Source organism: Bacillus rossius (assembly GCF_032445375.1).
Source record: "Bacillus rossius redtenbacheri isolate Brsri chromosome 4 unlocalized genomic scaffold, Brsri_v3 Brsri_v3_scf4_1, whole genome shotgun sequence".
NCBI lineage: Eukaryota > Metazoa > Arthropoda > Insecta > Phasmatodea > Bacillidae > Bacillus > Bacillus rossius.
The window spans coordinates 6922482-6935892 of record NW_026962010.1 but is presented as its reverse complement, the minus strand read 5'-3'; the positions used below and the strand labels follow the sequence as shown (position 1 = coordinate 6935892).

General features: G+C 41.3%; 1 protein-coding gene across 1 annotated transcript in view; it reads right to left on the bottom strand.

The window, feature by feature from the left end:
• Positions 1-701: 701 nt before the first annotated feature.
• Positions 702-13411, bottom strand: part of LOC134541505 (syntaxin-binding protein 5) — a 366972-nt gene continuing 354262 nt past the window's right edge. The window contains exons 22-23 of the mRNA XM_063385002.1: positions 12506-12630; positions 702-5372 (exon numbers count right to left, since the gene is read on the bottom strand). Coding sequence (XP_063241072.1) covers positions 5110-5372; positions 12506-12630 — 388 coding nt within the window. The 3' untranslated portion in view covers positions 702-5109. The remainder of the gene's footprint in view (positions 5373-12505; positions 12631-13411) is intronic.

The following is a 13411-nucleotide window of genomic DNA, read 5'->3' as shown; positions in this document are numbered from 1 at the left end:
TGGTGCTTTCATGAAAGCTAATGGTCAAAAATTGATAATACAAATATTGTAAACAATGGTAATTTTACGTATGATAAATCGAATATCATTTGAACTTAATGGGGTGACAGTTGACGAGGTTTGCGAGGTTGGAATTGTGACGACAGTGAAAAACTACTTGTCGTGCACACGGGATGAAAAAGCCATAAATAAAATGGCAGGATGGTGTCCAATGGTGATTTCAATTTAGAGTTCGAATTTTGCGTTCCTTTGAACGAGTTGTTGGGCTTCGCAGAAGATTATTAAATCTTACTTTTAATGTATTCTGCTATTAAAGTACTATTTTGAATCTTGAAAGATTTTCTAATCTGCCAAAGTCAGTCAGATAAAATTAGTCTTCGATCAAACTCTGATAATCGAAAGCTTTTCTTAACCCTAACATGTATTTAATGTCAGGCTAGTATAGATTGTAGAATGTTTGATATTTCGATTATGGAATTCAGTATGTATGAATGAATTCCTTTGTAATCTCACATGGTAGTCAACCTAGAAGTCCACAAGTCATATTTATGTTCCTACAAAGCTTGAGAATCTACATCCTTGAGCTGAACATTTTTAAATCATATAAAATATATTTTTAGCATGTGTAAATATAAATATTGTTCTAAAATTGTTTAAGACTGATATATGGAATATTCATATTCATAAAAATAATACCAAAATTGTAATTAAAAGTTTGCCAATTTATTTCCTGTTGATTATCACAGTTTACAATTCACAATTTCAAAGTACATAACATTGCTCAATCAAAACTTTCAAATGGTCTTATCATTTGTGAGACATCTTAAAAATTCTGATCATCAGAATAACCCTGGAAATAAATCTATTAGAACTGCATTAATTTTTTAAAACTTGCTTGCCAAAACATCAGCTTGGATTGAGCCTGCTGCGTTGTTCCAACAGACAGACATCTCAAGCTCCCGATGTTCGGCTATGTGCGAGTCATGTCGAAAACAAGGACAACTCTGGTCCATTCGAGATGAATGGCGGATGATGGTGATTATTAATCCTGGATTATATTGGATAAGTTCTCTAACCTTATATGTGAACCCAGCTGCAGTGGGAATAAGTAAATGTGCAATGTTGCAACATCATAATGAGTCTCAATTTTCTTCCAACTATTTCCCTTCTACAAAAAAAGTTGCATTTTTTTGTTAACATAGATCAATGAATAAACGAATTCTTGTTCGGGGTGGATAAATAGTAAACAGGGATTTAGCTGTGAATTGCAGACATTCATGCAGAGAAACATTACGTTATCTGCGTGAATCTATTATGATGTAAATAAATATTTTCACCTACAGAATAAATCAGTTGTGCTGTCAATGAAGCAGTCCAAAAAAACTAATATAAAATCTGGAAAACAGTTTTATGCAAAAACTCCAACATGATATGAGTTTATTCTTTAAAAAAAAAGTTCATATCCCTACAATAAATCGTAAACAATAGCAGTATGGAATGATGTCGAGTATATGTTGGTACCTCGAAGCTTGTTTACTCCTCATACAGGTTAGCATTGTCCACAACTTTTTGAAACACCAGTGAGATTTGCTGATAAGTGCAAGACTAGTGGCAATACAGCTTCCTGATTACGTAGCTACCTAGTCTGTGGTCTCAACCAAGATGTTCCAAAGCCATTAAAGCTATAATCAAGGGTTTCTTATCTGTTTTACATAAAAATATATTTAATTTTTTATAAGCCCTGTCATGTTTCATTACATGAAACATTGTGTGAGATCTATGAACTATGTATGTACTAGGAGCAGGCAATGTTTGTCAACACGGAGTTGGGAAACCAGGCACCATTGTGCTCATGTTGAACTTCTAGACAGCCTCAGAATCTTGCCCAGACATATTTTCAAACCAGCTGCACAAAGTTTAAAGATAAATTTTCGGCCATGGTGTCTATGGCTATTGGTGGTGGAAAAATTAACATCTGAGCATATACTTGTTTCTACCGAGTGAAAAAATATAAAACATTTTCGAAGATCACTAATTTTACACATTTGTCTTCCAAACTTATAATGTAGCCTAAATATATAAAGGATTTTGTGTTCTTAACCAAGCCTTCATTGTGGTCTGCATGGAAAAATTACAAATAAAAGCAGATAAAATTGCTTCCAAGTCCCAAAATGAACTGTATTAAGCCAAATTAGTTCTTTGTAAGTCAAATACTGAGCTGATAAAACAAGCATATGAAACATACCAGACAGAAAATATGAAAGAATAGATGTGTAAAAAAACTTTTTCAATGAAAATTATAAAAGTATTTTCCATCCACAATATTAAAAGCAGCCTTTACTTTCGGTGAAATCCATTCATCTTTGTATAAAACTTTTATCACATTTCAGTAGTCTTCTGAGATTTTGCAATGTTTCCTAAGTTTAGCAACATTTTGCCATATGTTAAAATGTTTAATTATATGTTTTAGAATACCTTTTAAAATTACTAATTATGATTCTTCATAAATATCTCTGGAAGTTGTGAGTACTTATTAAAAATGTTTAATCGACTGTCAACACAAAAATACAATTAAGTTTACCATAGTTGAAAATAATTTATTCACTTCATGTTCAATCATTTTAGTTTAAAAGGACTTACAAATAATGTCAAGTTTGCATAAATTTTGGTTAAAAGTAAATGAAGATTGTTGGTAAAATTTTGGTCTTCTAAAGTAAAATATTTTGCTTCGTTCTTATTGTCATCCATTCATTATACTATAAAAACACATGTTACTGAGGGATTCTCAAAGCTCTTACAAGTCATTACTAGTTATGTTGCAAATGTTATGTTTACATGTAGGAACTACAGGTCTAGAGCATGTAAAATTATTTTATCAATGTTTATCCATTTAGATTACAGCTGAAATCTGGTTTGATGGTTAAATATTTTCATTTACCAAAGTGACATTAATATTGCATCAACAACTTTTAAACAAGAAAATCCTGATTTTACCAAATTTTTTTTCATTCAAAATGACTACAAAAGAGGTTCCATCAGAATCACTTCAGGGTACACTTAAATGATACACAATACTCACAAGTTACCATTGTAAATATCTGTGACCTTCCAACTTGAAGGTCAAATTAAATCAGTCGGGAAATATTTAGTCCTTGTAGTTGTGAAACATTTCTACTAACTTAAATAAATCTAACTATTTCTATTAATTTTTATCTAACCATAACAATTGTTAACAAACAGGTACCCACTATGACTAAACAGAGCTGGTTACTTCTTTAAATTCTGCTAACAACAAACAGTAGTCCCAACATTGTGTAAGAATGGGCAGATTATAATATCACATACTTTTCACATTTGTGGCTTTTTAAATCCAGGTTCATCCCTGACTAAAGTACTATGCGGCACAAAAAAAAGTATTATTGTATTTGGGATAGCTACTTGTTTACCAGCTTATACATATACTATTAAGTACAAAAATGAATACAACTCATTAAAAAATCTCTAACAAGTACAATGCATGAAAATAATATAATTTAAAGCAAAAGAACAGCAGATTTAGTTGTTTACATGCCTGAGAAACAGTCTGACAAGAAGCTCAAACTTATTACACAAGTTCCTTTAGGCCATCAAAAATGATACCTCTGGTACACATTACCTTACGAGACAACAGTTACCTTGTTGCAGATGTTGCAGACCGTAAAATATCTACAAACACCAGCTACTAATTACATGTTATTGAACAATCTCAACATGAGACATTTAAATAGAGGAGAGTGGTACACATACAACTATCAAATTATTGTACCGTCGGTAAATGTTAACATTGTTTGCACCGATACATCTGAAAATTTGATGGTCTAAAGTAGGGCTGTAAGAAAATTACCTACAGAATTTATTTTTATAATATACTAAATATATATTTATTCAGTAAACAAGTATATATAGCATAAAATTATAGAGACATTATTACAGTTTGGTTTCAAAAATAAATCATTTTATATTTTATTTCCAGTTCCTTGGCTTGTGGTCCAACAATTTTGTTTTCCATGTTTTAGTGGCAAAAGAAAGTACGTAAACAATATTTCAACGAGGACACAGCTTTTCTATATATTATATAACACTGCATTCAACAAATATTGTTTTCAAATGGCTAGTCAACTACCAGTTAACATGAATTTATGCTATTTCTACTGGTTAGTACAGCTAGGATCTTCTTTTTGCAGCTAAGTTATTAAATACATACAATATTCGCAAAACTAGTGGTAACATTTCAATCAAAAAACAATATGCAAATATGTTTTGCAACAAAGAAGTACATGCATCACAGGTGACGAGTTATTATTTTGTTTGTACGAAAGTGTGCAGCTCAGTGCCGCAGACACTCGCTCTCCGCTCGGCAAGACAGTTCAGAGCCGAGGAAAGGCATAGCACAAGTATTTACAAAAAGGAGTCACTGGAGGAAAGGAAACAAGAGACGAGGTTTGCTGCCCGCCAGCGGACGCAAGAGACAGGACAGGCGGCCGACCCACGAGGCGTGGGCCACGGAGAACCGACAACAGAATACACGATTCCCACGACCCACATCACGCATGCGACATACAACACAGCTGACACAGAAACTTAAGATGTCATCCACGTGACTACAACATCCTCTCAAAAATCAATCTCCTGGTTTACAACAAAGGAGGTTTAAATCTCTTCTGTTCACCTAGACCAACAAAAAACCTCTCCTCTGCTCTTGAAGAGCAAATTATTCCATGCAAGCGTTTACATGTTATCTGTACTACATAGAGAAAATACAATACTCGATCTGGAGCCATCTGCGCAGCAGGCAGACGCCTGTCTACGATCTAATATACCATAGTTATTTGTTACATGATAACCAGCATTATTTATTTGAAAACTTATAATTCACAGTCTCAAAATATGTTACATTCCAAACACTCATTTGTCTGTCAAGTTTAAAAAAATCCTCCAACACCAGCATTTGCAACTCGGAACCGGGTGCCGTCGCTATATTCACTTCGAGGAACACAGGCATGCTGCACCTGTTCATGCCCCGTGAGACACAGGAGAGAGAACCATCACCGTGCGAGAGGCGCCGGTCGCTCACAGCTGGTACCACTTCTTGTCCTTGTACTTGAGCATGAGGCTGTGTGCCGTCTGGGAGTAGTTCTCCGCCTCCGTCATCATCTTCTCGGTGCGAGCCTCCAGCTGCCCCAGCTTGTCCCCACGCTCCACCATCAGCTGGTGGGCTCGCCCCACCTCGCCCGTCACCGAGGTCACCCGCCTGTCCATGGTCTCCAGGGCGGTGGAGGGCCCGGGGATGTGCTTGGCCACGGTGCGCGACGCCCGCCCGCTCGCCTCCCCGACTGCAACACACACTGGTCGCTGAGCCACCGCCGGCAAGCATGCCCCTGTCCATGGTCTCCAGGGCGGTGCAGGGCCCGGGGATGTGCTTGGCCACGGTGCGCGACGCCCGCCCGCTCGCCTCCCCGACTGCAACACACACTGGTCGCTGAGCCACCGCCGGCAAGCATGCCCCTGTCCATGGTCTCCAGGGCGGTGGAGGGCCCGGGGATGTGCTTGGCCACGGTGCGCGACGCCCGCCCGCTCGCCTCCCCGACTGCAACACACACTGGTCGCTGAGCCACCGCCGGCAAGCATGCCCCTGTCCATGGTCTCCAGGGCGGTGCAGGGCCCGGGGATGTGCTTGGCCACGGTGCGCGACGCCCGCCCCGCTCGCCTCCCCGACTGCAACACACACTGGTCGCTGAGCCACCGCCGGCAAGCATGCCCCTGTCCATGGTCTCCAGGGCGGTGCAGGGCCCGGGGATGTGCTTGGCCACGGTGCGCGACGCCCGCCCGCTCGCCTCCCCGACTGCAACACACACTGGTCGCTGAGCCACCGCCGGCAAGCATGCCCCTGTCCATGGTCTCCAGGGCGGTGGAGGGCCCGGGGATGTGCTTGGCCACGGTGCGCGACGCCCGCCCGCTCGCCTCCCCGACTGCAACACACACTGGTCGCTGAGCCACCGCCGGCAAGCATGCCCCTGTCCATGGTCTCCAGGGCGGTGCAGGGCCCGGGGATGTGCTTGGCCACGGTGCGCGACGCCCGCCCCGCTCGCCTCCCCGACTGCAACACACACTGGTCGCTGAGCCACCGCCGGCAAGCATGCCCCTGTCCATGGTCTCCAGGGCGGTGCAGGGCCCGGGGATGTGCTTGGCCACGGTGCGCGACGCCCGCCCGCTCGCCTCCCTGACTGCAACACACACTGGTCGCTGAGCCACCGCCGGCAAGCATGCCCCTGTCCATGGTCTCCAGGGCGGTGCAGGGCCCGGGGATGTGCTTGGCCACGGTGCGCGACGCCCGCCCCGCTCGCCTCCCCGACTGCAACACACACTGGTCGCTGAGCCACCGCCGGCAAGCATGCCCCTGTCCATGGTCTCCAGGGCGGTGCAGGGCCCGGGGATGTGCTTGGCCACGGTGCGCGACGCCCGCCCGCTCGCCTCCCCGACTGCAACACACACTGGTCGCTGAGCCACCGCCGGCAAGCATGCCCCTGTCCATGGTCTCCAGGGCGGTGCAGGGCCCGGGGATGTGCTTGACCACGGTGCGCGACGCCCGCCCGCTCGCCTCCCCGACTGCAACACACACTGGTCGCTGAGCCATCGCCGGCAAGCATGCCCCTGTCCATGGTCTCCAGGGCGGTGGAGGGCCCGGGGATGTGCTTGGCCACGGTGCGCGACGCCCGCCCGCTCGCCTCCCCGACTGCAACACACACTGGTCGCTGAGCCACCGCCGGCAAGCATGCCCCTGTCCATGGTCTCCAGGGCGGTGGAGGGCCCGGGGATGTGCTTGGCCACGGTGCGCGACGCCCGCCCGCTCGCCTCCCCGACTGCAACACACACTGGTCGCTGAGCCACCGCCATCTCGCGGTCCATGTAGACATGTGGCCACCTCAAGGTACCTAGGAATCCAGCACCAAACCACTTGCCCCCTGAACACCTCAATAGAATGGAGTAGCTGAGAGACTAAATCGCACCCTTTTGGAGATGACATGCTTCCTTCATTCTGGGCTCAAGCAGTGGATACAGCAGTTTACTTACACAATCCACTACCAACCAGGGCACTGAATGGACAAACACCAGATGGAGCCTGGAGGAGTTGAAAACCAGATAAGTTATCTGCAAGTTTTGGGATGTAAGACTTTTGCACACCTACCAAAACATCACCTTAGATGGTTTAGTGAAAAAGGCATAGAAAGCAGTTGTGTAGTATTGTGCGAAAATTCCAAAGGATATCGGTTAATCAAGCAAGGAACTACGACAGTTATCTAGAGTCGCAGTGAAGTATTAACTGAAGATGAAATATCTCAAGAGTATGAAAACCCTACACTAACAATCTACAAATGAGCGTGACAACCCTACATCAACCACATCTTTACAATTGATGGAGCATGTTCCCACCCAAGTTGCAACAGATGAAGAAGACGATAATTACAATGGAACACAACACTTGGCCAAATTAAGAATTTTGATACTCAAGAAGGCTTGAATCAAGTGGGAGATTGTACAAGTAAGGACTTTGCATGCAGCAGAGGAGAGAGATCATGGATAGAGTCCCGGAAAATTCGCAAATGCGAAATAACCGCGATAAAATGCGAAATGACTCAATAAATGCGATAAAATGCTAAATAAGAGTTTTTCTGCGATAAATGCTAATACAGTGGAACCTCATAATTACGAGACCTTCGAAGTTACGACAGTTTTGTAATGCACCGTCGATTGGACTACCTGTAAATCATGCTAAATTAAAATGGCTAGAGTGATTTAAATGGCATCTTCAAACAAGGAAAAACGCCTGCTGTTAGGGAAAAAAAAACATTCACGTAGTATTAACACGGACTGATAAGCGCCTTTGTGTGTGTTGCTGGGTCTGAGGGTGTGTGTGTGCATGCGTGTGTCTGTGACTTCCTCCCCCTCTACAAATGAACAAAGAAGATGGCAGATGCCCTTCCCTTCCCCTCCTCTTTCCAACCCTCCGTTGTTTTCCTTTCTTCTCACCACTTACCACCCCTCCCTAAACAAGCTAGGCGATGGTGACAGGTTTTTTTTTTTTTTTTTTTCCGCTGCATTTCGGAGCACGGTCATGAGTGTGACCATTTCATTCGCGATTAAAACAAAAACTGTTGCAGATACAAAAAAAATCACAGAGACCTTTTATATTAGAAATTTAATTTGCTACAACTTTTATTCAATGAGTTTTTTTACTACGAGGTACCGTTTCCGAGATATTGTGCGACATTAAAACATTCTGGGAATGTTCAGGATTTTAACTTGGACTTAAATCTTATATATTTGGTTATTACGAGTACTCGTAGTTATGAGGATTTTTCTAGCCATTGTCAGGTCTCGTAGTAGCGAGGTTCCACTGTACTGCCGTGAATGCACGAAAATCCTGCGGATGGTCCGGCGGTAGCCAGCCAGTGTGTGTAGGTGTGTTTGTAAGCGATAAGAATGTAGGAGAGAGAGAGGGAACAAGCAAGCCGAGTCGGCCCAGTCAGCAGGTGTGTTTGTGTGCGTAAGAGATTATTAGAAAGAAGAGGAGAGAGAGAGATAGTGTGAGCCCAGCCTGCGTGTGCGTGTGTGTGAGAGCAAGAGGAAGTCGCCAAGGTCAACTGGTACAGTCTGTTCACACCAGCAATACCCCTCACGTGTCTCATAGGAAAAGGTTATACGGGTAGTTCCGGTGAAAATGTTTTTTGCAAATTGTGTTCCACAAGTTAAACGTGGTGTATCCCTAAAACATGTCACACATCTAAATTTAAGAATACCTACTGATAAATGTTAGATAAACAGTATCCAGGTAAATAACATTTTAATTGGTTGAAAAATAATAATTTTTTTTTTTTTAAATTATATATTTTTTTTCAAAATGCTACAAAGTGCTATATTTCACTTTTTAAAATGCTACAAAATGCTAAATTTCATTTTTAAAATGCTAAATTATACATTTTAAAATGCTAATTTTCCGGGACTCTAATCATGGACACTAGGTACATCACCTGCAGCAAAGGCCAAGGATGTACAATACCACCAGCTCTAGCATTCTGCGCGATGTCAGAGACCAAGGAAGATGGATGATTTCATCACATACAAGGCTGAGGCTGACTCTCCTGATCCTCAAACCCTGAAGTAATAAATGCAAAGCTCAGCAAGCAAACATTGTAAACTTGCCATGCAAGCATGTAAGAGGAGATTGATAGAAGGCCTATTGACTGCAAAAGGATGTTTAAGTCTAAGAAATGCAGGAGGAGGAATTGACTTGTCGCAAAATGTTGTGCCCAAAAAAGGGGGAAAGGGGGAGTTAACTATGAAGATGTGTTTGCTCCTGTAGTACTACATGGGTCGATAAGACTGGTTTTGGCAATAGCTGTAAAAGTATGATTTAGATATTGATCACACAGATTATTAACGGGTTTTCTACATGGTGACTTAATGGAAGATATTTATATGACTCAACCAAAAGGCTTCGAATTAACAGGAAATGAAGAAATAAATGGCCTCATGCAAGGAAGTCGAGCATGGAACCAGAAGTTAAATCTAGTCCTGGAAGAAATTGGCCTATCTTGTTCACAGAAGGACCAATGTATATAATCCAGAATATAAAACGAAAATGTTGTCATTGTAGCAGTTTATGTCGATTAACTCATTGCTTGCAACAACAGTCAGATAAAGTATGCCATTAAAACTGCATTAATGAACGACTTAGGAGAGATCAAGCATATTCTTGGAAAGAGAGTTACAAGAATCTGGATTGATGAGGAAGGGCACATTGCGGAGGTCCTGACCCAGTTCAACATGGAAGAATACAATGCAGCCATCACTCTCAGCAATGTCAACCAAAAGTTATTCCATAACATGGCATTACCATCACAACTAAGAGATGATGAACCCAAAAAGATAAATTTCCAAGAAGCTATAGGAAGTATAATGTACATCTATCAGGAAACCAGGCCAGACATATGATTTTCACTAAGTTCTGTTATTACGTTCAGTAGTAATCAAGGAAAAGCTCACTCAAGAGGGTAATTAATAAACCAATATGACAGTAGCATACTCCATCAGACAATATGGCTGCCGTGACATCATAATGGCGGAAATAACATATGCATTGGTATTAGTGTTGGGTTATTTGCCTGGTAAATATTGCAGAGGAAGGATATGATGAAATTTTGACACGTGCACACACCTGGAATCGAACTGAGAACACAGTAAAGTATAACTTAAGTGTGATTTTCATCTACATATTTTTATATGTTTTTTTTAATTTTTTGTTGGAATTTTTAAATTATAATTTTATTGAAATGCACTTGGCTGGTTCGAACCTAGGACTCTGAACGCAATGACGAATGAAATATGTTTTATTGAAGTATTTGTTATTAACTATTAATGCTTTTTAATTTTTTTTTAGTTTTCATGTAAAAATGTAGTCGAGGTGTAAAATTACACCCTAAATTTAATATTCCAGTCGTTATCAAGGTCAACTGTCATCCCAGATGGCGGCTGTGACGTCACAAATCCAAGATGGTGGCCGATCGTCGCTCCTTGCCCCGGACCCCGTGAACATTACTGGCGCTGCCGCTAGACTGCACTGCATACCGTGTCTCCTGACTTTCCTATGATGCCCTGCTACTGCAGTACATGCAGCTCCAGCTACAGAGGAAAAAAATGTTCTCTTTTGCTGAGGTCGCACCTGTTGCGATTAAAAAAAAAAAATCTTATAATTATATGCACGTGCAACCTTTAGTTTTAGAAATCAACTAAAGCAAATAGTTATCATCAAAACGAAGAAGAGTAACATTCATAATATTAAAGTGAACCAACACAGTGAGGTGTAGGTATATATATTCGGTGCCTTGTTAAGTATATAAGTGTATTATAAGTTGTGACTACGAGCCCAGGATAGCTTCATGTTCGGCACATCGACACGCCTGTAGCGTCCCACAATATCCGCCAGCCAAGAGCTTGGTTTCACGAACAGCAAAGAGGGTACATTTGTTTTCGATTTAAATGGATTACCTAAAACATTTAAGTAATTGAAACTACTGGTGTATGGTTTTTTCTCTCTCTCGAAATCAGACATAGACAGTGTACAAAATTTCACTAAGTACAGAAATTTTGCTTTAAGGAGTCGGAATTGAGGTTAAAAGCGGGTTTTCAAAAACTTATGCAGACAGTAATTTTCCTTTCATTACGAACTAAAGTATGTAGAATTTAATACAGAACAACCCAATTATGCTTTAAGGGGTAAGAAAGAGGATTGGAGGTAGTTCCCCTTGTATAAAATCCAAACAAACAAATAAATAGAAACTTTTTTTTTGGCTGGACATGCTAATGGTCTTTGTAGAAGTCTAGTGATAGGTACATGTTTTTGAAATGCAATGTGGTACTTGAGTGAATGTAATATATTAATTATCTTTTGATGCAAAGCAATATTCTTTTCAGCACATACAAATTGTTCACTCTCATTTTACAATACTAAACCTTTCATACAAGCTGAATGAAAGTGGGCACTGTGGCGAACAAATAAAAATTAAAACAAACTCACCCCATCATGTTTACAATATTCAGAGCTAAATCGGATCAAAATGTCACAGAACTTACAATTCACTTTTCTGCATATTATGTTCACTACAAAATACTATTCCAATAGCTTTTTACTAATAACAAATTTTAAGAAGTTGGCACATGAGTACCGTTAATATGATGCTAAATGTACCGGTGTGTATTTAAGTAATGATTAAAATGTGTAGTCATAAATCGGTACTTCGGAGCTATCAACACTTAGATACCTTGGACTGAGATTTTTTGAAGTGAAACTTCTTTGGGCGCAATGAGAGTAAAATTTCAAGGCCGAATTTTAATGGAACGTTTTCGTGAAACATTGTTGTGGAACGTTTCAGATGCGAAAAGGACAGAGCATTTGTACTTGGCCAATGAGATATAAAGAGAGTACTACTATGCTATATACGTTGCTGGGCTCGTTTTCGTTCGTTTCTTTGTGCTATGATTCATCTTCCGCTCCAAAAAAAAAAAAAAAAAAAAAGAACAGAGAGAGAGAGAGAGATAAACCGATAGAATTGGAGAGTGTGCGCATGCGCTTGGTTCAGAAAATAGATATAGGTATCCTATACAGTGAACTGTGAGTGCCTTGAAGTTTATATTTGCTACCGGCGCGCTCGCGTTCCTCCTTGTTCGACCCGCAGCGTAGAAGACGCTGTAGAGACAGTCCCTGCATTTCCCGCATAGATTGCGCCACCTGTTCTGAATTCCATATTTCGTTCAGAGATTTGGCGTGTTGCAAATGGCAGAATTGTTTGAAGAAACAGTAACATGCATCTCTTCTTTGTGGTGTGAGTCCATCGTTATTGACCGATATCCCGAGCAGTTGGTGGGTGTTGTTCCCCCCCGAGCGAGGGTGAGCGAAGGTGCGACTCACACAGCTCCTCGCGGTCCAGGGAGCGCGAGCCGCCGCCGAACAGGCCCTTGAAGAATCCCTCCTTCGGGGCCTCGGGCGTGTCGCGTGGCAGGAACAGCTCCCCCACCATCTCCGCCAGGCTCTGGCTGCAACACCATCCACACAGTGTCTGTCAACACTTACTCTATTCTAGTTCTTGTGATGGATAACATGTTGTTATGAAGTTTCTCACTATTTCATTTCATAATGGCACTGTTTATTACAGAGGTACTGAAATGATTGCCACTGTTGAAGTTTCCAGTATTCATCTCAACCAATTGGAATGCCAGGCGGTGGCTGTTAGTACTGTTATACTCGGCCGATACATTTATTTGTACATATTAAAAAAAAATATTTTTGCAGTTAATCACATTTAAAGTTATCTTCCAGGTTAACATCATTCATTTTATTGATGGTTTCAGAACAATGAATTTGTTAATTCTTTTTAACAAATTTATCCTCATTAACGTCAAAATATAATAGCCCACAATTCAACCTCATGACAATAATACAAGTTATATTAATTTTTATTGCAAAAAAAATTCATTTCTTAGGATCTGTTGATAGTGCACTAAGATGTTGAACGATTTGCAAGAAAAATAACAAAACAGTCACAGAATCAAACTCGAAAGCTACTCAAAAGGGTATTGAATGCAGGAAGTGGTAATGACAGCTGCATTTAAGTAGAATGTTTAAGTGGTACGTTTCAATTCCTCAAAACAGCTTCAGTTGCATGACGTCCATGACAATATTTCTTAAACGCAGAGTCCGGAATCAACAACACGTGGAGATCGGTTCACGTCCACACAAACTATATGGCGGTACAGGAATGTACATGTTTAACTTAGCAATATGCGAGTCCGTCAGTTTTTATGATAGACCTTTCAA